Source organism: Nannospalax galili, unplaced genomic scaffold (assembly GCF_000622305.1).
Source record: "Nannospalax galili isolate Female #2095 unplaced genomic scaffold, S.galili_v1.0 scaffold341, whole genome shotgun sequence".
NCBI lineage: Eukaryota > Metazoa > Chordata > Mammalia > Rodentia > Spalacidae > Nannospalax > Nannospalax galili.
This window is the reverse complement of record NW_008346082.1, coordinates 2,264,238-2,290,037: the sequence shown is the minus strand read 5'-3', so window position 1 is coordinate 2,290,037 and position 25,800 is coordinate 2,264,238. Positions and strand designations below refer to the sequence as shown.

Below are 25,800 nucleotides of genomic sequence, written 5' to 3'. Positions count from 1 at the left end.
TTTTTTTGAGACAGGGTCTCCCTATAGCCTCAGCTGGCCTGGAACTCACATAGATCTGCCTGCCTCTGCCTCCTGAGTGCTGGGATCAAAGGCATGCACCACCACGCCCAGCACTAGTCCTTTTTTGTTTTGAGACAGAGTCACCATGTAGCCCAAGCTAGCCTTGGATTCTAATTCCTCCCACCTCAGTTTCCTGAGTGGTGGAATCACAGACCATGTGCCACCATGCCTAGTAGTATGGCTAATCTTGCTCTTTTTTCTTTTTTTTCAGGCGGTGTTTCAAGTAGCCCAGGCTGCCCTCAAACTTGCTAGCTAATGGAAGGATGATCTTAATCTCCTGATCCTACTGCCTCTATTCCTAGCTGGGATTATAGGCATGTGCCATCATGTCTGGTTTATGACTATTCTGTTAAGTGGAAATGTTCCTCTAGTTGAGCTCTATTTACTATGAGGCCAACAATAATACTTTTACTGAACATTCTTTATATGTCAGGTACTTTGCTTAGCATGTTACCTGTGATGTTTTTTTTAAAGCCTTTCTATATTCCTAAGAGGTAGAAACTGTTTTACAGATGATGAAACTGAGGCTTAACATAGCAAAGTAACCTAAGGTCTCAGAGCCCAAACAAGGGGGAACAGACTAGAATTCAGACTTGGCTCCACACTTTTAAAACTCCAGCTTCTTCCATCTGCTGCTCAACACCACTCTCCACTACCCTTCAGCAAGAACTCGAAACTCTCCTTTCTCTCACCACACAACTGGCACCCAGGGCCAGCAGCTCCCTACTTTGTTACACTACCCAAAATTCTCCTCTGTGGCCAAATCTTGAGCCAAGTCTCCTGGCAGTTCCAAGTCTAGATTTTCTTTGGCTCCACTTATGCTCACCTCTGCCTTCTCTCTATTCAACCACCTCTAAGTAAGGAACTTTCATAAGTTTAGTAATTCCATTGTGTCACAATGCAGGGCTGGGCACAAGCTTCTCTGATCACCTCAGAGGCCAGTGCCCTCACCTGTAACCAACCTCCTCAATTCTTTAGTGAACTTTTCCATTCAAAGAGGGTTTTCCTCCTGTAGGAAATTTTAGTAAAAAAAGGTGGTTAAAGGAAGGCAAGGCTCTGAAACTAGTAATATCTGCAGTTTTACTGAAGAGACATTTTGCAAATTCTGTTCTATTTCAGGCAGTCTGATGCTCCCTCTGGCCTCCGCTGCCATTGCACAGACATGCTTCCATACATCCAAACAAAACACTCATACACATAAAATAAGAAATCAGCCAGGCATGGTGGCGCACGCCTTTAATCCCAGCACTCGGGAGGCAGAGGCAGGCGGATCTCTGTGAGTTCGAGGCCAGCCTAGTCTACATAAGTTCCAGGACCGCTGGGGCTACAGGGAAACCCTGTCTCAAAAAGACCAAAAAAAAAAAAAAAAAAAAGAAATCAAAAAATATTTTAGCCAGGCATAATAGCACACACCTTTAGTCCCAGCACTCAGGAGGCAGAGGCACACAGATATCTATGAGACTGGGGTCAGCCTGGTCTACATAAAGTTCCAGGCCAGCTGGAGCTACAGGGAGACCCTGTCTCAAAAACAACAAAAGAAAACAACAAAATTCTAAGGCCTGTTACCAGCACAATTTTAACTAGACTAAAGGTTCATCAACTATAAAAGCCATGTTATTCACATAGCACAATGGTTCCTAGTTCCTAGAGTAAAAGCTTTAGTCAATACAAGTGGAAAAGTGTAAACAATACCAGAAAGCTGGCAAGCTCAGAGACTTTGTTTAAAGAGTGTCACTAATATAGAATCCTAGTCACCAATTTGGCCTTCTAAATACAAACACACATGAATGACTGTGGCTATTCAATTCTGAAGAATTTTGATGGAAAAAGCAATTTACCTTTTCTCCAATTAACATGATCCGGCAACCATTTTGTATTCTAAGTGCTGACAATGGTGTCTCCATTTCTTTTAGAGATTTTCCTGAAAAAAAGTAGAACAAATTGTAATGATACTTCAACACTGAAAATAGACATCAGTACACAAGAAAAAGACAAATGTATGATGAGAACTTGTCTCAAAAAGAACAATCATGTTCACTGGAGAAAAGAGGACAAATTGGTAAAACCTTTTAGAAAGTACCTTTATCTGGTAATGTCACTTCCAGACATCTATCTTAAACAAATAACTAGAAATGTACAATAACAATTATAAAATAATATTCAGGAATAGAGGATTAATAATTCATATAACACATACCTTTCTGTATAAGAAAAGGTTTGAGGGGCTAGAGAGATGGCTCAGTGGTTAAGAGCACTGGATGCTCTTGCAGAGAACCTGGGTTCAGTTTCCAACACCCACATAACTAACAACCATATGTAACTCCAGTTCCAGGGGATCCGACAGCCTCTTCTGTCCTCTGTGGGCATTGCATGACATGGATACACTTACCTACATGCAGGCAATACATGCATATACATAAAAATAATTTTAAAAATTAAAAAATAATAATAAAATATTTTTAAAAGATTTTGTAAATATGAAAGTTTATTTTTTCAGGATACTGTAATGTTACAATGACTGTTGATAAATGCTATAAGAAAGAAAATATAGAGTCTAGAAAGATGGCTCAGTGGTTATAAGCACTTGCTACTCTTCCAGAGGACCCAAGTTCAGGTTTCAGCACCCACATTGGGCAGCTCACCACCAGTAACCCCAGCTCCAGGGGATTCAAAGTCCTCTTCAGGACTCCATGGGCACAAACATACCAGGCACTCACACAGACACCTACACATAAATAAAATAAAAGTTAATTGTGAAAAAAGAAAGAACTTGGTGTAATGGTGCATGCCTTTAATCCTAGCACTTGGAAGGCAGAGGTAGGTGGACCTCTGTGAGATCAAGGTCAGCCTGGTCTACATAGGGAATTCCAAGCTAGCTGGGGCTAGAGGGAGACTATCTGAACATCCCCAACCCAGTCAAAAAAAGAAAATGTATACTGTATGAGCTGAGGATATAGGCAAATCTTGAAGTCTACCTGCCTTAGCCTCCTGGGTGACGGTTGAGAAGAGAGCAGTTGTGCCACCAGGCCCAGATCTCTCTTTAATACAGGACATCAGTTCTCAGCCCTATACATCAGGTGACATGGCAAGGTTTCAAAATCCAAGGCTGCCTGGGTAGCCCCATTCCAGGCCAGTTGTCCTGGGGATCTCTTGGCATGGTGCCTGGTCATCTGTGTAGGTTTAACGTTCTCTCAGGTGATTCTAACAAGCAGTGATGGTTAGGACTCACTCACCTGCAGATGCTTTGCATCTCTGTTCTGGCCCTTGTTTGGTCTATTTTTTGTTCAATTGTTTGAGACAGGGTCTCCCTGTAGCCCCAGTTGGCCTGGAACTTGCTAGTAGACCAGGCTGGCCTCAATTTCACAGAGATCTGCCTGCCTCTGCCTCCTGAGTGCTGGGATTAAAGGTGTGTACCACTGCATCCAGCTTAGCATAATTTTAATACTCTGCTTGCTTGTATTTTTTAAACATATAGTAATATTTTAAATTGAATTTATCTACAAAACCTCCATAAAATAAAAATAAATGCTCTCATAAAATCAAATCAGTCTTTAATTGTAATAATAAAAAATACATTTAAGTAATAGTGTCTCTGAGTTAATAGCTCCATAAAATAGAAGCTGGCCAGCCAGTCTCTGCTACCTGAATGGCTATTTCTCCAGCAGTTTTTTTTATGTTTCATTATTTTTATTTTATGTGTATGCATGCATTGCCTGTGTGTAGATGAGTGCACCCGTGTTGTGCAATGCCCGAGGAGGACAGAAGAGGCTGTTGGTTCCCCTGGAACTGGAGTTTTGGATACTTAGCTGCCATGTGGGTGCTGGGATTCAACCCTGGGTCTTCTGCAAGAACAGCCAGTATTCTTAACCACTGAGCCATCTCTCCAGCCCCTCATTAATAAATTCTTTACAATGACTGGCACCCAATGAGATAAATCTGCCCTATCATGGACCAGAATAATGGGTTTCTATGGGAGTGGGAAGAGAGAAGATAGAGGTAGGGAGAAGCTGATTCCTCAGAAATCAGCATTACCAGCATCATCCAATGCACTCTGCCTATTCAGCCCCTGTTAAGTTTGTTCAAAACTTTCTAAGTCAGCATAGTGCCAAGTACTGGAAACAGTAGTATCTCTGAGGTTATCCTAATAGAAATCAGATTTTTTTTTCTTTCTTTTTTTGGTATTTTTGAGACAGGGTCTCCCTGTAGACCCAGCTGGCCTGGAACTCACTATGCAGATGAGGCTAGCCTCGAACTCACAGAGATCCACCTGCCTCTGCCTCTCGAATACTCAAACAGAAATCAGATATTAAGCAACTGAAACATTTATTTAATAGTCATTTCAATAAAATTATGCAGAAGTGTGGCAGTATAACATGGACATACAATGGAGAAAGGATCTAGCCTAGCCAGAGAAGACTGCCCATATGTTTTTGTCAAAAAAGTTGAGATTTCTGTCATTGTGTACTTCAAATCTGATACCTGCCCAGATGTTTGAAAAGTCTAGCAGGTTCCTTAATAAATATTTGTTGAAGGAATGAATAAACAAAAACTGTTTCAGTTTGAAACTGGGTTATCATTAGGTAACACAAAGTATTTTTAAATCTGTCCTTTAGCCAGGAGTACTCAAAGGTGAAATGAGAAGCACTTACCCTTAAATATGAGCTTCTGAAAAGGCAGTGGAACCCCTGTGGCCTCCTCAACAGCCTGAGCCAGGTCTTGTACAGTTGGTTCACCATCACTCTGCTGTGGGGTAATAAGAAGGTCATGCTTTTCATTGCCTGGGGAGAAAGAAAAGCATCTGATGAAGATAGGTCCTTCACATAAAACCAAATATAGGCTGGTGCTTTTTCCTGGAGCTGAGGCTCTAATTGTGCTAGGGCTTGCTAGGGAAGTGCTCTGCTCCTGAGCTATGTCCCCAGCTAAGCTGACACTTTGTTACTTTTCATCCAGCCTTCCAGGACAAGCGCATATGCTACCTCTTACAAAACTTTCCTCTGGTGACTTGCTCAAGGATTTTTGTTTCCTCTATCATAAAAACTGTTAGTGATTTTAAGCATTTACACATTATGAGCTATACTAATTTCACACATTATCTTATTTAATTACCAGAAAGCAGGTACTACCTATTATTTCCTATTTCACAGATAAGCAAACTATGAGTTCAGTCTAATTAAAACTTCCTTATGGAGACCTTCAACTAATAGAGTCAGAATTTGACCTTAGAGCCAGTATATTCCAAAGCCCACACTTTTCATCACAAATTATCTGCCTCCTATGGCCTGACTGCTCTAACCTCTGCATGGCATTGGTCTTGTCTCACCTGCTCTATGGGCAATGGACTGTTTTCCTCCAACTCTTCTTTATTGAGCACACCTAGGCTGGTGCTTAGTAAACACAAATGAATGAATCCAATAAACAGCAGAGACATTTTCTGAAACACCGGTGCCAGTTCTTTTCTAGGAAGGTAAACCATCAAAAGGAAGCACGTGTCCAGCTTATTATACCAGGCCTTGAGCTCCCCACCAACCCAACATATCCCTGAGAAGTCAGCAGGAACATGAATTCCCAACTTTACTTCACAGACCAGAAACCAGATGCTGAAAGAGACATCCATCTCAAAATTGCTGGACCTAGAAATCCTGGTTTCCAGATTGTAATGTAGGTCTCCTAGATCATTCTAGGGAAACCTCATGGATTCAGCTTTCTTAGTATACTTCCCGGTGTTTAGTTCGGTGTCAACTCCACCAGGTCTCGAGGCCGACTGAAACTGCAGATATGTGGCATCGAACACAGAAAAGGCACTAAACTGGTAATGAATAACCCAGCAAGCCCCACGTTCAGACTCACCCACCATACAGGTATGTCCAAGCACACAGTAGTTCTACACACATGACCAAATACAAGCCCGACACGAAGACCTACAATAACTGTGCTGCAACACAATCAACTGCGCTCTCAAAAGGAGAATCCACAGACAAAAAGCACTAGCCACACACGGAAAGACGAGCTTGACACAAACCCCAGACAAAAGCCATCCCCACGGACACAGCCAAGAACCCGCACTTCCTTCCGCAGGGACAAACACCCAGCACAAGCTTCCGGGACACACGTGGCCCACAGATCCTACCCGACCCCTGGGGACCCATACAGCCCGGCGCTCACTGTGCGTGACGGTCACGCTGAGCCCGGCTGTGGTCATCTCCTCGGTCTGGGCCATCTCCTCCGGCAGGGCCATCGCCTCGAACTGGGTCACCTCCTCGGTCTGGGTCACCTCCTCGGACAGGGTCACCTCCTCGGTCTGAGTCGTCTCCTCGGCCAGGGTCACCTCCTTCGCCCGGATCACCTTGCTCCGGCTCACTTTCTTCCCCCTGGTCACCTCCTTGCTGCGGGTCACCTCGCTCTGAGCGGAGTGGCAACGGACTTTCTTCTTCAGCCGCGGCCTGCAAGCGCCCGAGGCGGCGGCGCCCCTGGTGGATCGGTCATGCCTACGGGCTGCACTGCGACCCGAGGAACGCTGAGAGGTGGGCGAGCCCCGCTCTGTCGGGGGTCCGACTGGCGCGGCTCCCGGCAGGGCCGAGGTGCGCGCAGCCAGGGTCCCAGCGGCTCCCGGTCACCTGGCGATCTCCCCGCGCCCCCGCGCTCCGCCAGGCCAGTGTTTGTTCACCGCCCAGCGGTGGCAGGTGAGCCCGGAGTCCTGCAGCCCCGCCCTCTGACTCTTGGGCCCCGCCCCGGCCTACTGGCCACGCCCTCGGAAGTGACTCACCTCCTCCCCGCTCTCCCGCCCCGCCCCATCCGCCCAAGCCTCCTCCAAGCTCCGCCCACTCAGCTAAGGCTTCGCCTCGCTCGCCGGAGCCCCGGGAGGAGGAGCTGAGAACCCGGAAAAAGGATCGGGAAAAACGCCAGCAAGCTCACTGCGCTTGCGTATGAGGGGGGCCGGAAACTGAAGCCGGAGCGGCTGCGCTTCCGTCTCTGGTTTTCCTTCAGTGTTTGGATTTCTTCGCCGCCCGCCAAGATGAATCGGTTCTTCGGGAAAGCGAAACCCAAGGCTCCGCCGCCCAGCCTGACTGACTGCATTGGCACGGTGGGCTTGACCTTGCATAACTAGACCCGAGGCCTCTGACACCCCGGCCCGCCCATCCCTGGCCGCGCTTTCCTACTCCACCCCATTCCTGATCCGGGCCCATTACACCTCAGTCTTCTCTATCTTCCCCTCTTTCCATCCCTGTTTCCCAGGTCATTCCTGACCCCACAAACCGGGGATCTCCTAACCTCATCACTACCTCACCTGTCCTGCACGAAACCCTTTCTGATGCCCATTGCTCTCGGCCCTGTCCCTTCGCTGTCTACTTGGTCCTCACACTGTTAACCGGCCCTAGGTTCTCTATACCCTTCGCTCCTCTTCTAACCTGAGCTTTTACAAACCTTTATCCGTTCCTCTTCCCCTCGCCCATGACTGGGCTCTTCCTCGGATATCCTAGGTTAACATATCTGTTACCTCAGTCCTGGATCTCAGCAAAAAATTCTGAACCTTGCCTCCCTCAGATTCAGCCACCACTCTGAACTCGGAAATGGCGTTGGATCTAATCTTAGCCAGTGTCCACTGGGCACTGGCTCATTTCATGTGCCTTCTTATTGAGTCCCCAGCCTGACTGGTCTCTCGTTTCAAGGAAATAGCCCAGTGATTCTTTTTTTTTTTTTTTTTGGTCTTTTTGAGACAGGGTCTCCCTGTAGCTCCAGCTGTCCTGGAACTCACGCTGGCCTTGAACTCACAGAGATCTGCCTGCCTCTGCCTCCCAAGTGCTGGGATTAAAGGCATGCACCACCAGGCCCAGCTGTCCAGTGATTCTTAAATATTCTTTTGAGGGGGACCGGGTATATCAGAATCTGGGGGATAAAAGAGTTTATGAAAGCCCCCAGTGTTTCTGGCTGGGACTCCCCATCCCTAAGTGAACCACTCTTTTCCATCTTTTTCTGTATGCTTCCCTTTTCTTCCTCTACGTTCCTTCCTCTCCTCTTGCCCCTTTCCCATGTAAATAATTTACAATAACTACCCCAGCATTTGGCATTTTCCCCCAAGGTGGATAGCAGGGCAGAATCCATTGACAAAAAGATTTCCCGACTGGATGCTGAGCTGGTGAAGTATAAAGATCAAATCAAGAAGATGAGAGAGGGTCCTGCCAAGGTAAGATTGGTGACAACTGATGTAGGAAGTACTGTGACAGCCCAATTTGATCATCTGTAGGGATGGGCAAAGGATACAGAAAAAAAATCACAAAGTCTGGAAAAGAGGAAATGCATTCGAGGTGTATCCTTTAGGAAAGAGAGAGACAACTAGATACCAGAGGGAGGCTGGAGTTCAATCTGGTAGAAAATGCTGATCCCCTATCCAGAAGCATGTAATAAGAATTGGCATAGTCCACTGAAAAGTTGGCACTCAGGAGCAGAGGGTTGGGTTGTGCTCAGAATCACAGTGTTGTTGGGCTGGTCAGATTAGGGTAGATATAATGTAGTGACATGATGAAAAAAAGTACTGAATTAGCATGTAGGACCAATGTTCTAATATTGTATCACTACTTACCCTGCAAGTCACTTATTTTCTGCTCCTGTTAAGTAGGGACAATATTGTGTTTGGGCCCATAGACTATGGATATATGGCTATCTGGTTTTTTTGTTTGTTTATTTGTCTTGTTTTTCAGCTTCATGACTTATTAATAATGTGAACCAGGGCATCATTGAACCTCATTTTTCTCATGTGTTAAATATAGTACATATTTTCTAGTGTGAGGATTAAATGAGATAACACCTGTCACCTACTTAGCACTAGAATATAGTAGTACTTAATAGGTAAGCATGAAGAGCTGTCAGAGAACAGAAACAAAGATTGGTGTAAAGGTTCTCAGCCTCCCAAGTGAGAGGTTAGAGGGTCCATTGTTAATTGTTTTCAATGTGAAGCTGTGAAAGGGGAGTTTGAACATGTTATATTTGAATTGGTAGCAACTGGAATTGAAGGTAACTAGATACAGAACTGTTTGGGGCTGGAAGTGGAAATGATGTGCATTAGGAAAAGGGAAAGATGTTCAGGGTACTAAGATGTGGGATGCAAAGACAGACAGGAGCTAAGGCTTAACAGTGGACATTAGATATCTGTGCTTTGAAGGGAGGAACAGAATCCAGGAACATCTGTGTACTATTTTGAAGAAGAAACCTAGTAGTATTTGAGTTTGAAGAAGACTCTTCTTTTGCCCTATGTATGTTTCCCCCTTTTTTATTAAGTCTGTTTTTCTCCTCAGAACATGGTCAAACAGAAAGCCCTGCGGGTTTTAAAGCAAAAGCGGATGTAAGTTATGTGCACAATCTCCTTTCTAAGAACAGTTTTAGCCAGAAAGGCAATAGTTTTCCGTTCTTTCAGATTTTCATGACATTCTCTAAGTGTTCTTGATTTAATTATGACTTCAAAAACTTTCAGTATCTAATGTTAATCATTTTAACTTTAGGTAGGCATATAGTACTAGTGACTATAATTTTGGCTGGCCAGGTCTATGAGGTTTGATTCTCTCATTACTGAGTTAGTATGCTTTGTTTGTTTTGTTTGTGAACTTAGGGATGCTAAGTATTTCTTCCCTCTCACCACAATAGATTTAAGGTCCTTAATCTGTTGTAGATTGTTGTGCCCTAGTGTATGTACAAAACCCAACTAATACCTGGTGCTTAGCCCTGTAGAATAATCAGCCAAGATGAACATCTATAGAATTGTAAAGGTCAGGCATAATCAGCTTGTAGGGAACCAGAGAAATTGTTGCTGTCTCTATTCCAATTTTACTTTTTTTTTTTAAATTTTATGTGTATGCATGTATTGCCTGCATGTAGGTAAGTGCACCAGTGTCATGCAATGCCTGCGGAGGTCAGAAGAGGCTGTCGGATCCCCTGGGACTGAAGTTACAGACAGTTGTTAGCTGCCATGTGGGTGCTGGGATTCAAACCCAGGTCATCTGCAAGAACACCAGTGTTTTTAACCACTGAGCCATCTCTCCAGCCCCTCTATTCCAATTCTAAAATGAGTAAATAACAATTGGATGCCGTTTTCCTTTTTTTTTTTTTTTTTTTAGTACATCACAAAGGGAAAAACAATAAAATGTAAAAATCAAAATATTACCTTTTTAATTTTTTTTTTTTTTTTTTTTTTTTTTTTTTTTTTTTTTTTTTTAGGTTAGACCACAGTGGGAAAAACTAATATGCCAAGATGTAACTATTACCTTCTTAATTAGTAGCAATGTGGTTTTAAAGTGTCTTGTTTTTCTTATAAGAAGAATACAAACTAAACATGGTGGACCAGGCCTGTGATCCTAGCCCTTGGAAGGTAGAAACGGGAGGATTAGGAGTTCCACATGATCTTTATTTACTTAGAAAATTTGAAGTTAGCCTGGGCTACATAAAACCCTGTCTCGAAAAATATAAATAAAAAAAAATAAAATGAGCTCAGTACGGTGAGTGGCACACCCTATAAACCTAGCACTAGGGAGGTAGAGGCAGGAGGATCAGAAGTTCAAGGCTACCCTTGGCTACAGAGTTAATTCCAAAGCCATTCTGGGCTATGTAAGACCTTTCCTCAAAAAAACAAAGTGAATACAGATTAATTGCAGAAACTTGGAAACTATATCAGCAAAAGAAAAGAAAATTTACCTAAATTAATTTTATTTTGCTTTTTTGAAACAGGGTCTCCTTGTAGCCCCTGCTGACCTGGAACTCACTATGTAGACCAGACTGGCTTTGATCTCACGGGGATTACCTGCCTTTGCCTCTGCCTTCCGAGCGCATCACCATGCCTGGCTTTACCTACATTCATAAAAAACTGAAATTATAATGTATCTCTTTAAGTTATCCTTTTCCACTTAAAACCATCCTTTTCTCCCCCATTTTTAGAGAGACTTGCTATGTTCCCCAGACTGCTGTCCAACTCATAATCCCTGTGCCTCATCCTCCCAAGTGCTGAGATTACAGGCATGGGCCATCACGCTAATTTAATGGCATCACCTGCCATTTGTCTGCACTATAAATTAGCCATTTATCTTCTGAGTTAGATGGTTTCCAAATATTGTATAAAGACCATGGTGACATAAGTCTTTGAAATAATACTATAATTTGATAGAAAACTTTATTTAAAAGAATAGTCATGGGCTAGAAAGATGACTCAGCAGGTAAGAGCACTGGCTGCTCTTGCACATGACCCAGGTTCGATTCCCAGCACCCACATGGCAGCTAAAAACCATCCCCAACCTCAGTTACAGGGGATCCATTGCCTTCTTAGGACCTCTGAGGCATTATGCAACACAGGTGCACTTACATGTAGGCAATACACTCATATGCATAAAATAAAAATAATAACTTTTTTTTTTTTTTTTTGGTCTTTTTGAGACAGGGTCTCCCTGTAGCCCCAGCTGTCCTGGAACTCACTATGTAGACCAGGCTGGCCTTAAACTCACAGAGATCCGCCTGCCTCTGCCTACCGAGTGCTGGGATTAAAGGCGTGCGCCACCATGCCTGGCTATAAATAATAAAATATTTTTTAAATAAAAGAATAGTCATGGGACTAGAGAGATGGCTCAGCAGTTAAGAGCACTGGCTGTTCTTATAGAGGATCTGGGTTTGGTTCACAGCACCCACATGGCAGCTAACAACCATCTGTAACTCCAGTTCCAGAGGATCCAAAGCTCTCTTTTGACCTCCACAACACAGGTGCACCTACCTACATGCAGGCAGTATACTCATAAAATAAATAAAATACTTTTAAAAAAGAATATTTTGAGGGGCTGGAAAGATGGCCTAGCAATTAAAGAGCACTGGCTGCTTGTGCAGAGGACCCAGTTTCAGTTCCCAGCACCTACATGTTGGCTAACAACTATCCATAGCTCCAGTTCCAGGGGACCCAACGACCTCTTCTGGCCTCCATGCATGCATGTGGTGCAGTTATATACATAAAGGCAAAATACTCATACATAAAATAAAAATAAATAAACTAATAAAATTTAAAAAATAGTTTTACTCTTTGCCCTAAGAGTTCCACTTCTTAGAATTCATCTTGGTAAATAATTATAAAGGTATAAATAAGATCTAATAAGATATGTAGGAAGATCAGGAGTGGTGACACACACCTGAAATACCAGCACTTGGGAAGAAGGGGCAGGAGGATCACTGTGATTTTGAGGCTACCCTGAACTATGTAGCAAGACCCTTTCTCACAAAGTAGAAAAAAGGCCAGGCATGGTAGTGCACCCCTTCAACCCCAGGACTGGGAGGCAGAGGTAGGTGGATCTCTGTGAGGTAGGGGCCAGCCTGGTTTATATAGTGAATTCCAGGCCAGCAAGGGCTACAAGGAGACCCTGTATTAAAAAGGTAAAATTTTTAAAAAAAGAAAGGAAAGGAAAGAAAAATATACGTAGTAGCAGTGCAGAAAAGAGAAGCAAATGCTTCATTATTAAGTAGGAAGTGGTTATAAATCAGATACATGCAAAAGGAAAAACAGAAGGAGGTTTTTTGATTTTTATTTTATGTGTATGAGTGTATTGCCTGCATGTATGTGAGCGCACCTGTGTCATGCAATGCCGTAGAGGTCAGAAGAGGCTTCATATTCCCCTGGAACTGGAGTTAAGGACGGTTTGTAGCCACTATGTGGGTGCTGGGAATTGAACCCGGGTCCTCTGCAAGAGCAGTGCTCTTAACCACTGAGCCATCTCTCTAGCCCCCAGAAGGTGATTTTTAAAGAGGTTAATTTTAAAAGGGTTTTGGTCTTTTTTTAAGAACATTCTCTCATTTAATGTTAGGACTGCTTTCTTCCTAAAGATTTCTATGTAGCTCACATTTACAATTCTCACTTGACTCCAAAAAGGTATGAGCAGCAGCGAGACAACCTTGCCCAGCAGTCCTTTAACATGGAACAAGCCAATTATACCATCCAGTCACTGAAGGACACCAAGACCACGGTACTCCCAAAGCACCTTTTCCCATTTGAATGTTTTTACTCTGATGTACTTTCCCATGGTCTTCTAAAGACAGTTTAACAAACATTGCTGCTTCTTTTTAAAGTCTTTTTGAGACAGGATCTCCTGTATCCCCAGCTGTCCTGGAACTCACTATATAGACCAGGCTGGCCTTGAACTCACAGAGATCCGCCTGCCTCTGCCTCCCGAGTGCTGGGATTAAAGGCGTGCGCCACCACGCCCAGCCTGGAACATTACTTTTTTTAAAAAAGATTTATTATTTTTATTTTATGTGTATGTGTGCATTGCCGGCATGTATGGAAGTGCACCCGTGTCGTGCAGTGCCCTCAGAGGTCAGAAGAGGGCATCAGATCCCCTAGAACTGGAGTTACAGACAGTTGTTGGCTGCCATGTGGGTGCTGGGATCTGAACCCAGGTCTTCTGCAAGAACATTCAGTGTTCTTAACCGCTGAGCCATCTCTCTAGCCCAGAACATCACTTTTTAACACATTGTAGTTTCTGGGCTGGGAATGTAACACAGCAGTCGAATAGTTGCCTAGCATGTGGGAAGGCCTGGCTGGGTTCAAATACTCAGCACTTGAAAATAAATAAGTAAGCCAAGCATGGTGGTGCACACCTTTAATCACAACAGAGGCAGTCGGATCTCTGTGAGATCAAGTTCCAGGCCACCCTGTCTCAAAAAAAAAATCAGTCAATCAATCAATTAATGAACAAATACATGCATGAATGAATAATAAATAAACAGATAAAGGCATTGTGCTTTCTTATGCCTTTCTTTAGGTTGATGCCATGAAACTGGGAGTGAAGGAAATGAAGAAAGCCTATAAGCTAGTGAAAATCGACCAGATTGAGGTAAGGGGTGTATTGGCCTTTGAAAGATGTACACTTGATGGTGCCAGGTTGGAAATGAGCATGTGCATGCTGAGAAGAGCTCAGAAAGGGATGGAATCCGGGCCTGCTCCTTGCTAACAGATGACCTTAAGAAGGAGAGCTGCCTGTGATCCTAATACCACACTTGGTTGTATTGCAGATGGAGTGAATGAGCAGCCTGTCTGCATTCAGTGTCTTTCTCAGTTGCAGCAGCTCCTGGTTAATTTCTAACTCAATGAGTTTTAGTCTGTTTCCTCAATTATAAAGTAATAGGTGCAGCCTATCTCCCAGTATTGTCACTTTTGTTGTTGAGATAAGAGCTTGCTATGTAGCACAGGCTGGCCTTGAACTTAGAATCTTTTGCTAGGATTAAAGGAATGTACAACATTTTTGGGGGTCTTTTTTTTTTTTTTTTTTTTTTAATGAGACAAGGTCTTCCTGTAGCCCCAGTTGGCTTGGAACTCGCTATGTAGACCAGGCTGGCCAAGAACTCAACAACGATCTGCCTGCCTCTGCCTCCCAAGTGCTGGGATTAAAGGCATGCATGTGCCACCAGGCCCAGCTCTCACAAATGTTAAATGAAGATACATAGGTATGGTGCTTAGCACAATTTCTGACAGAGTTACTATTCTTTTCTAGTAATTTTCTTTACATTTTAATAATGTTACTAGCTTTTTTAAATACTTTTATATATTTTATGTGTATCAGTGTTTTGTCTGCATGTATGTAAGTATACCACTTGCATTCAGCACCCATGGAGACCAGAAGAGGGTGTCAGATCCTCTGGAGTCAGAGTTATAGTTATGAGCCACCATGCGTGTGCTAGGAATTGAACCTGGGTTCTCTGCAAGAGCAGCTCTTAGCTGTTAAGCCATCTTTCCAGGCTCCCCGCCCCACTTAAAATCGTTCTTTATATCCTTTTTTTTAAAAATATTTTATTATTTTTATTTTATGTGTATAAGTGTATTGCCTGCATGTATGTGAGTGTACCCCTGTCGTGCAATGCCGCAGAGGCCAGAAGAGGGCGTTGGATTCCCCTGGAACTGGAGTTAAGGACAGTTAGTAAGCCACCATGTGGGTGCTGGGAATTGAACCCGGGTCCTCTGCCAGAGCAGTCAGTGCTCTTAACTGCTGAGCCATCTCTCCAGCCCCTTTAACACATTAAGACATCTATGTTTTTAGCTTAGTGCTTCTGTTTGTTTATGATGGTCTTGTTTATGTAGTATTGATTTGTATCAATTTTTAAAATATTTTATATATTTTTTTTTAATGTGTGAGTGTATTGCCTGCATGTATGGAAGTATACCTGTGTCATGCAGTGTCCATGGAGGTCAGAAAAGGGTGGTAGATCCCCTGGAACTAGAGTTACAGAGGGTTATTAGTTGCCATGTGGGTGCTAGGAATTGAACCCAGGTCCTCTGCAAGAGCAGCCAGTGTTCTTGACTGCTAAGCCATCTCTCCAGCCCTGGTTTATATCAATTTAAAAATAGATTAACCTTGCCGGGCCTGGTGGCGCACACCTATAATCCCAGCACTCAGGAGGCAGAGGCAGGTGGATCTCTGTGAGTCCGAGGCCAGCCTGGTCTACATAGCGAATCCAGGCCAGCTAGGGCTACAGGGAGACCCTGTCTCAAAAAGACCAAAAAAATAAATTAAATAAATAAAGACAGATTAACCTGATAATACTTTGTGTGGTGACTTTTTTTTCCCCTCTTATCTATACTAGAATCTGTTGCTAGAAATCCTGTTCATGGGCTCAGCATGGTGATTGCATGCCTGGAATCTCAGGATTAGGAAGACAGATGCAGGAGAATCATGAGTTCAAGGCCAGCTAAGGCCATATAGTAAGACCCTATTCAATAAACACACACAAAAGAGATCTTATTCATAAGATGATTTGGGGAGACTTGTTTTTTTGACATTCTCTTGCTATGTAGTTCTGACTTGCCTAGAATCCTCCTGTCTTGGCCTCAAAGTACTAGGAATTCTATGCCTGGCTAGGGAGACTTCTTGATATATAATAGTATAAACTTGACTTGATAACTTAGTTCTTATTTTAGTCAGTGTTTCTTTGTCCAGCAGAGGTATATGTGACCAATATGGTATTTTAGCACTCAGAAACGCAGATAAGCAAAGATTTTCTTTAAATTTTTTTCTTTCCATTTTTCTTCTTACTTTTTCCACTTTTTATATGAAAAAAACAAGCTGGCAGGCCAGGAAGGGCTTTACAAATGGCTTTCATTGCTTTAGAAATTCTGAAGGCTAACATGGTATTGAGTTGGACCTGCTGCATTTTGAATAGTGGTGTCATCTACTCTGTGTGGAAGGCAGGATATGAAGAACATACTGTTGTTTGGCTCTCTCTGTCTCTGTGCGTGCGTGCGTGCGTGTGTGTGCGTGCGTGTGTGTGTGTGTGCGTGCGTGTGTGTGTGTGTGTGTGTGTGTGTGTGTGTGAGTGTGTGAGTGTGTGTGTGTGAGTGATTGGAGACTGAACATGGAGCCTTGTGCATGCTATATGCCAGGCAAGTGCTATGCCACTGGTGTATAGCCTCAGACCTTTTTTCACTTTTCTAAAATTTATTTAGTTTTTGAAACAGGATCTCAAAACATTTTTTTGGTCTTTTTGAGACAGGGCCTCCCTGTAGCCCCAGCTGTCCTGGAACTCACTATGTAGACCAGGCTGGCCTTGAACTCACAGAGTTCCGCCTGCCTCTGCCTCCCGAGTGCTAGAATTAAAGGCATGCGCCACCATGCCCAGCTTAATCTTTTTAAGACAGGGTTTCCCTGTAGTCTCAGCTAGGCTGGCACTCGCTATGTAGACCAGGCTGGCCTTGAACTCAGGATCCATCTGCCTCTGCCTCCTGAGTGCTGGGACTACAGGTGTGCACCACCACTTCTGGCTAGAAATCTATTTTTTTAAAAATGAAAATCTTGTCATTGAAACCTGTTTCTAGGACCCCTACCTTCAGGGAGCTGCTGTTCTACTTCTCAATAAAACTGCCTGCTAGCACTTCAAAAAAGAAAGAGGAGGGTCTGAGGAGATGGCTCAGCAGTTAAGAGCTCTTAATGCTCTTGCAGAGGACTAGAGTTCAGTTCCCATAACCAGCTATAACTCTAGCTCCAGGAGATCTGTTACCCTCTTCTGGTCTCTGCAGGCATCCACATACCATACACATGCACATAGACACACACACACACACAGGCATGCACCATATGTATATAAATAAATCTAAAAGAAATAAAGAAGACTCTGTCATACATATTTCTGTAGGATTTACAAGACCAGCTGGAAGATATGATGGAAGACGCAAATGAAATCCAAGAAGCACTGAGTCGCAGCTACGGCACCCCAGAACTAGATGAAGATGACCTAGAAGCAGGTAAGTTGTAAGTGGTGTACATTTAATTTTAGAACCTGAAAGAAGCAACTGCCTGGGACCTTTGCCCAAATGCTGGTTAAAATTTCTGTCAGGATTCCATAGAGTTAGTTTATGGTACAGTCTCTAGGCAAGAGCCAATGAAGCAACTGTATCAGACGTGCATCCTCCACCATCACCAGGGGGTGGAGAAACTCTGAAGGAAGGTGTGGGCAGAGGCTCGCCTTGTGCTTGATGTCTGGATCTTCGACTTGCCCTTCCCCTGTTCTTTTTCTTTTGATTTGATATTTTTATGGTACTGAAGTTTAAACCCCATAGGATAGATTTAGCATTGAGGTAAACCCTATGTTTATTTTATTTTTTATTACATTATTGACTTATTTGTGAAAGGGAGGACCTGGGTGTGCCATAGCATGTGTTTGGTGGTCAGAAGACAGCTTATGGGAATCAGTTCTCTCCTTCCACCATGTGAATCTAAGAGTTTGGACTCATGTTGCCAGGCCATTATACACTGATCTATCTTACCAACTCAATCCGTGCATTCATTGATTGATTGATTGATTGATTGATTGATTGATTGATTGATTAGTTTTGTTTTGTTTTGGTCTTTTTGAGACAGGGTAACCTTGTCTTAAGTTTGGGACTCAGTAAGCCTGCTGGGAAATGGCTGATTTGTTTATTTTATTTTTCATTAGATGTTACATACTAGTTTCCTTTAAAATTTCTTTTTCTTTTCTTTTTTTTTTTTTTTTTTTGAAACAGGATCTCCCTGTAGCCCCAGCTGGCCTGGAACTCACTATGTAAACCAGGCTGGCCTTGAACTCACAGAGATCCTCCTGCCTCTGCTTCCTGAGTGCTGGGATTAAAGGCATGCACCACCCATGCCCAGCTACCTTGAAAATTTCTTACATGGTCATCTTTTATTTTCCCTTTCCCCATGCAAGTGGATCTCTGTGAGTTCTAGGCCAGCCTGGTCTACATAGCAAGTTCCAGGCCAGCCAAGGCTACATAGTGTGACCCTGTGTCAAAAATTTTTTTTAGTTTTAATTTAATTTTCAATTTAAATTTTTATCTTGTTACAAATAATTTGACTAACTTTAAAATATTCATTTTTTTAAATATTTTATTTATTATTTTTATTTTACATGTATGAGTGTATTGCCTGCATGTATGTGAGTGCACCCATGTTGTGCAGTTCCGCAGAGGTCAGAAGAAGGGGTTGGATTCCCCTGGAACTGGAGTTAAGGACAGTTCGTAGCCGCCATTTGGGTGCTGGGAATCAAACCCGGGTCCTCTGCAAGAGCAGTCAGTGATCTTAACCACTGAGCCATCTCTCCAGCCCCTCATTATTTTTATTTTATGTGTATGAATATATTGCCTGCTTATAAGTGCACCCATGTCACACAGTGCCCAAGGTCAGACAAAGGCATCAGATCCCTTGGAACTGGAGTTACAGGTTACAGTTAGCTGCCATGAGGGTGCTCGGAACCAAACCTAGGTCCTCTGCAAGGGCAGCCAGTGCTCTTGACCACTGAGCCATCTCTCCAAGGCCCTTGGCTAACTTTTTAACATGAGCTGCCAATTTTCTTTTTACATTTTTTTATTTTATTTATTATTTTTATTTTATGTGTATGAGTGTATTGCCTGCATGTATGTGAGTGCATCCATGTCATGCAATGCTACGGAGGTCAGAAAAGGGCTTCGGATTCTCCTGGAACTGGAGTTAAGGACAATTCGCAGCTGTATGTGGGTGCTGGGAATCAAACCCAGGTCCTCTGCAAGAACAGTCAGTGCTCTTAACGGCTGAGCCATCTCTCCAGCCCTTTCTACATTTTTTAAATGTAGCCTATTTAATTTCAGAGTTGGATGCACTGGGTGACGAGCTCCTGGCTGATGAAGATAGTTCTTACTTAGATGAAGCAGCATCTGCACCTGCAATTCCAGAAGGTGTTCCCACTGACACGAAAAACAAGGTGAATGTCTTTTCTGCTTTCATACAACATCCTAAAGGCTTTATATCCACCAATCTGGAAATCTAAAGTAAAATCTTAAGTTAAAAGCAGACCTGGTCATTATTTTAGGAGCCCTTGACAGTGAATAAGCTACATAAATAATGCTACTGAAGCTAAGGAGGGTTGGCAGTACTGAGGCTCAAACCTTGGGCCTCATGCATGCTGGGCAAGCAAGCACTCCACCACTGAACTATAGCCTAACACTGTTCACTTCTTGAAACTGGGTCTTAAAAGTTGCCCAGCTGGCCTTAAACTCAGTCTATAGCTTTCCTAGGAAAGCATTGCCAACACATGTATGAGCTTTGGTTACTGGAAGTGTTGGGTTTTTTTTGGTTGATGGTTCTTGTGGTGCTAGGAATTGAACCTAAGGCTTCACATGTGTTAGCCAAGAGCTATACCACCGAGCTATATTCCCAGACTTTTTTTTTTAATTTTTTTTTATTAATTAGTTAATTAGTTTAGAGGCAGGTATCCTTTAACTCCTGGGTTCAAGCTTAATCCTTCAACCTTAGTGTCCCAAGTAGCTGGGCCTACTACTGTACCTGGCTTTTGGGTAATAGTATTAAAGAGAGTCCCACTGGTTCATTATTGGGTAGGTGATGGATGGATGGATGGATAGATGATAGTAATTCCAATATAAAACATAATGTAAGGCTGGAGATACAGCTCAGTTGAGAGTATCTCATATACCTGTAATCCCAGCACTTGGGAGACAGGAGGATCAGAAATTCAAAGCCATTCTTAGCTGTATAGTGAGCTGGAGGCCAGCCTGAGATACATGAGACTCTGTTCAGAAAACAAAACAAAAAAGAGCCATTAATATAGAAAGATTCTTGTTCAATAAGGGAAGAGAATCAGGATTTCTGACACTGTGACAGATCACTTAGCTGTGTTGAGCTTTTCTGTTCCTTCCATATGTAGAGTTGCTCACAGTTGTTTAAAGCAGCATAGATCTTATTTATAAAGGACTTTGCAAACTTAAAATTTGTCATAATATTGTTATTATAAATAGAAATTTTTACTGCTTATAAAATTTCACTTACTGGCCAGCCGTGGTGGCACACGCCTGTAGTCCCAGCACTCAGGAGGCAGAGGCAGGCAGATCTCTGTGAGTTCAAGGCCAGACTGGTCTACATAGTGAGTCCTGGGCCAGCTGGAGCTACAGGGAGAGCCTGTTTCAAAAAGACCAAAAAAAAAAAGAAAGAAATCTCACTTACTGGGAATCTTAGTTCCCAGTGTAATGTGTTCTTTTTTTATTGCCCCTGGATTTTTATAGCTTTAGTTTTGTTTGATTATCCCATATGTACATTAAGTAGACACAGTACAGCTGACAAAATGTTTGGGCAGGATCCAGGCTAGATCTCCCTTTATACTGTATAATTTTAAGCAAATTGAGAAATTTATGTCTTCTTTCAGAACTTCCTCAATTTCTCTTTCTACAAAATGTGAGGAGCAAAAGGACAGAAATAGGTAGCTTCATAAGTCCTTCACAGATGACACCTGTGAATGTTCTCTGCGCCCTCCCCTTTCTCCCTTGAGCTTAGAGTAGCAAGGGGCTACAGGGAGACCCTGTCTCAAAGAAACAAAAATAAAAATTGTCCTGAAATGATTTTTGTGAGCACTATTATAGCTTGCCTTTTCAGTTTCCTAGCAACAAGTCCCTGAAGTATCTGTTATTTCCACATAGGACCTCACACATGCTAGGCAAGTATTCTAGCACTGTGCTGGCTCTCCAGCTATTTTCACCTTTAGAAGGACAAGGATCTAAATGTGCTGTGAAGATGGATCTAACTGATAGTAGTATTCCAGCCTGTGTTCAGTAGTAAAGCATGATGCAGGAAATGACTGCCTATCTGAGACACTTCCTCTTCAAGGATTTGCAAGTCTATAGAAAGATATTAACCACTTAAGAGATCAAACTGAAAAGCTGTATCTAGAGGCTAGGAATCCCCCCCCAACCACCTTCCCCTCTTTCTGAGTTTTAGTCTCACACTTACCTTCCTCTTCCTCTCTTTACTCTGCAAAGGGCCTCCCCTTTTATTGCTTTTGGGTTCTTTTTCTGGTCATCATGCCCCCTTTTATCCTCCATGAAATAGCTCATTGTCAACTTCTGAATGGGTTTTGGTTCTGATTGATTAAACACATTTTTATCAAGTGGAAATACAACACTAACCCTTGGTTCTTCTTCACAGGATGGAGTCCTGGTGGATGAGTTTGGGTTGCCGCAGATCCCTGCTTCATAGACATCAGCATTCCGGTTCATCATATGAAATAAATACATATTCTGGGACTGGAAGTACTCCGTATTTGCCAAACAGATTTAGGTTTCTTTCTTTTCTTTAAAGGAAAAGTTAATAACACTGCTCCTTTATTTTTATCTTTCCGTTAAGAAACTCAGTGCTTTGGGGAAGCTTTCTTTTACTAAAATTCGATTCTTTTTCTCTTAGGAAAAACTAAGCACCTTTGACTTCGTATGGCTTGTTTTCATTCATTAACGATAATTTGAAATAAAACCAAGGAGATAAGAATGTTTAAGTTCTATGGTAGTATAACCCTGCAGTCTCAGTATGACTTGATAAACTGATAGGGTGAAGATGAAATTATCGAGACTGTTCATTAGTCCCAGCACTTAGGAGGCAGAGGCAGGTAGATCTCTGTGAGATTGAGGACAGCCAGGTCTACATTGCGAATTCCAGGCCAGCTGTGGCTGCAGGGAGACCCTGTCTCAAAAGACCAAAAAACAAAACAAAAAAAAAAAAAAAAAAAAAAAAAAAAAAAAAAAGGAAGATAAAGAAGAAACAAACAAAAAACATTGTCTCTTGTGGTATTATAGGTGAGTTAAAATGATGGCCTTTTTTGATAGATTTTGTTGTGTCATGTGAGCAAGTCAGTACTGTGTCTAAGTTGGAATGAATTGTCACTACTGTATCATGACTTGATATTTGATTCCATGGATCCCTCAGTATTATAGCCTGACTTTAATGAATAATGAATATTTCTTGATATTTAATGTATAGGACATTTATTTATACTCAATAAATATTTTTCAAAAGGATACAATTTTAGTATCACTTCAGCCTAAAACCTCCACTATAGAAGCCAAACTTAACCAGTAGCACTGTGATGTAGAAGAAAGAGCAAAGAACCATCTGGGCTTGGGCCTGGGGTCTACCATCTATTAACTGCTGTTTCTAATAAGTGAATCTGTGCTTACCTCACAAAGCTTTCATGAGCAATTGAGGAACTAGTCATAAGTACCTAGTTAACTTTGATGTGCTATTCTCCTACGAGGGAATAATAATAAAAAAACAAGATTTCATTCTTTGCTTGTGAAGTACCTAAATTGATACATATATAGCAAGTCCAACTGCTGCCTGATTTCAGAATATTCAGTGATCCTCTCTGTGAGGGTTAATCTTGTCAGTTTGATGACACTCAGAATGACCTAGGAGACAAGCTTCCAAGCATACCTGTGATTATCTAAATAAGGTGGAAGACCCACCTTAACTGTGAGTGGCCGCATTCCATGGGATGGGGTCCTGGGCCAAATAGAAAGGCAAAAGTGATCTGAGCCCAAGCATTCATTACTTTCTGCTTCCTGAGTCTGAATGCATGTGACCAGCTGCCTCAAGCTTCTGCCACCATGACATCCCTGCTTGATGAACTGAACCCTCCAGCTTTGAGTTTAAATAAACCCTTCCTTCCTTCAGTTGCTTCTGAAGTATTCTGTCACAGCAACCAGACCAGTAGCTAATACATTCTTTCTTTCTCACCCAGCCTATTCCCCCTTCAGCCTAGCTTGGAAATTCATGTCATGTGTACCAGTTTTCCATATGTCCACCAGTGCTGGGATTAAAGACGTGCACCACCACGCCTGGCTTACAATGCCAATTTTAATGGGTGTCATTTGACTCTCCACATATACCACATTAGTCCACCAGAGAGCAATCTTTCTACCTAAATCTTCAATCTGTTGACTTTGTCACTGTACTCTTGTTTCTCCCATTCTCTGATTGTTTTCCTGAAATCTTAGTCTCTCCAACCCTGTCATGTTACTTTTGGAATTCAAGTTTTAACCCCCTCGCTTGTATTTAGTTATTTCAGCTATCCTTACCACCTTCGCTGCCCACTTCCAAACCCATACTTCTATCCCTGGATCTCTCCCAAGTTTCAGAATCCCACTTACAGCCAGCTCTTTGTCTGACAGTTATTTGGATGTTCCAGATTGCTACATCACCTCATAGTCACATGACCAAGATAGCACATCACCTTTCCCTAACCCCAAATCTCCTATTTCCCTGTTTCAGCTAGTAAAACCATTATCCTGTCATTCCGAATAGAATGCTGTAGAATGATCCCTGATTCCTACATTTTACTTCATCTTACATATCCAATAATCATTAAGCCTTGCTTTTTATCAAATTTTTATTTTGCGAGGGGAGTGACAGTATGCATGCACATGCCACAGCATGTACATGTGGAGGTCAGAGGACAACTTGCAGGAGTCCTCTCCCTCCACCATATGGGTTCCAGGGACTGAACTTAGGTCATGAGATTTGATTGACAGCAAACATCTTTGCCAAGCCAGACCCCGAGCTTTGAGTTTGGCCTCTACATGTTTCTCAAGTCCATTTCCCTTCTCAGTTCTCATTGTCCTAGATAGCTCTCAACATAATCTTTTGCAATAAATTACTTGCTTTCTCTGTGTGCACATTTCATTTCTTTGAGTCTGCTTATCACAACTAATCTTTCTGAAATACATATCTGACTTAGAACTATTAATAGATCCCTGACCCCTATAACTGGGTATAAAAGCTATGACCTGGCTCCTGCCCATCTGTAAGGGTTTATTACTTAGTTTGTCTTCTCTGAAGGAATTGCTTCTCCCTTTAACCATGTGATTACTGTGAAAATGCCAGTTAAAAGTGCCCTGTCCTTACTCTTCCTATGGGAGAGCTATGGTGGTGCATGTGACTAGCCCATTCCTATCAGCCCATCCCTCAATTCCTCCATACAGAAAGCTGTGGAAATTTGCTTTTTTTTTTTTTTTAAATTAAACTCTGTCATATGAGAAGCCTGAGAGAGAAGAGCCAAGATGAACAGCCAAAGAGAATCATCATGGCGTGATCCTTGAGGTTCCCAGTGTCTGGCTGTCTATAGCTCTTCCTTTGATTCTTTGAGCTGTCTTGGATTCCTGCCAGTAAACCTCCTTTCTTGTGTGTACTAGTCAGATTGCCTGTCACCAGGAGGTGTCCCAAATAATTCCTCTGCAGCCTCTGTGAGTGCCTTACTTTCCACTGTTAACGCACTAATAACTAGTCTGTGTCTAAGTCCCCATTGCTCCCCATCCACCATGCAGTCTTGATTCTGTGCCTCTGCTCACACAGGCCTATAGGGAACTTCCTTCATGCCTCTGTTCTGACAGTCTGCTCATTCTTCTGAAATTGAAAGGCCAAAGAGCAGGCCTTGCTCTGTGTCAATCCCAGCAAGCATAAAAAGGATGAATCCAACCGGGTGTGGTGGTGCATACCTTTAATCCCAGCACTTGGGAGGCAGAGGCAGGCAGATCTCTGTGAGTTCAAGGCCAGCCTGGTCTACATAGTGAGTTCGGCTGGCCTTGAACTCACAGAGATCCACCTGCCTCTGCCTCCCAAGTGCTGGGACTACGGGCGTGCGCCACCACGCCTGGCTCTAGAATTTTTTTTAAAAGCATTCTGGGGAAATGGCTTAGCAGTCAAGAGCACCAGCTGCTCCTGCAGAGGACCTGGGTTCAGTTCCCCGGAACCCACATGGCAGCTACCAACCATCTGTTAACTCCAGTTCTGGGGATAACCAATACCATCTTCTGACCTCCACAGGCATTGTACAACATGGGTGCACTTACTTACATGTAGGCAATACACGAATACACATAAAAATAATAAATAAAAATTTTTAAAAAGACATGGTCTCATTTAATCCAGTCTATCCTCAAACTCACTATGTAGCCAAGAACGACCTTGAACTTCTGATCCTCCTGAGTCCTGGGATTATAAGTGTGCACTACTACACCCAGTTTATTTGGTGCTGGGGATCAAAGCACTCTTCAAACTGAACCACAGTCCTACCCCTACCACTTGAATTTTTTTATTTTTATTTTATGTGTATGAGTATATTGCCTGCATGTATGTGAGTGCACCCATGTCGTGCAATGCTGTGGAGGTCAGAAGAGGGATTCAGATTCCCCTGGAACTGGAGTTAAGGACAGTTCATAGCCGCCATATGGGTGCTGAGAATCAAACCCGGGTCCTCTGCAAGAGCAGTCAGTGCTTTTAACCGCTGAGCCATCCCTCCAAGCCCATACTTGAATTTTTTAAAGCTTCCCAGATCTTAGCACTGTCCTGGGAAGTCTGATGAGTCTGAGCCAGTTTTTCATAGACATTCTGGGTTATTATCATCAATTTATACAGCTCAGGTGTAGTTAACAATTGACCCAAGGCATAGTTT

The 25,800-nt window shown here is 42.8% G+C and overlaps 2 protein-coding genes across 2 annotated transcripts in view; one reads left to right on the top strand and one right to left on the bottom strand.

The window, feature by feature from the left end:
* Bag1 (BCL2 associated athanogene 1) overlaps window positions 1-6,651 on the bottom strand; it is a 14,007-nt gene extending 7,356 nt beyond the window's left edge. The window contains exons 1-3 of the mRNA XM_008842477.3: window positions 6,223-6,651; window positions 4,710-4,838; window positions 1,899-1,981 (exon numbers count right to left, since the gene is read on the bottom strand). Of these exons, the coding sequence (XP_008840699.2) occupies window positions 1,899-1,981; window positions 4,710-4,838; window positions 6,223-6,295 (285 nt within the window). The 5' untranslated portion in view covers window positions 6,296-6,651. The remainder of the gene's footprint in view (window positions 1-1,898; window positions 1,982-4,709; window positions 4,839-6,222) is intronic.
* Window positions 6,652-7,006: 355 nt separating this feature from the next.
* Window positions 7,007-22,369, top strand: Chmp5 (charged multivesicular body protein 5). Its single transcript, XM_008842476.3, has 8 exons — window positions 7,007-7,141; window positions 8,138-8,242; window positions 9,351-9,397; window positions 12,944-13,037; window positions 13,836-13,907; window positions 17,197-17,305; window positions 19,163-19,275; window positions 21,507-22,369. Exons 1-8 carry the CDS (start codon window positions 7,073-7,075, stop codon window positions 21,555-21,557), a joined length of 660 nt encoding a protein of 219 aa, XP_008840698.1. The 5' UTR covers window positions 7,007-7,072; the 3' UTR covers window positions 21,558-22,369.
* The last annotated feature ends 3,431 nt before the right edge of the window (window positions 22,370-25,800 follow it).

Coding starts and splice junctions, on each gene's coding strand:
- Chmp5 (XM_008842476.3), top strand. CDS start 7,073: ATGAATCGGTTCTTCGGGAAAGCGAAACCCAAGGCTCCGCCGCCCAGC. Junction 8,243..9,350: donor TGAGAGAGGGTCCTGCCAAG/GTAAGATTGGTG, acceptor TTTTCTCCTCAG/AACATGGTCAAACAGAAAGC. Junction 17,306..19,162: donor TGAAGATGACCTAGAAGCAG/GTAAGTTGTAAG, acceptor ATTTAATTTCAG/AGTTGGATGCACTGGGTGAC.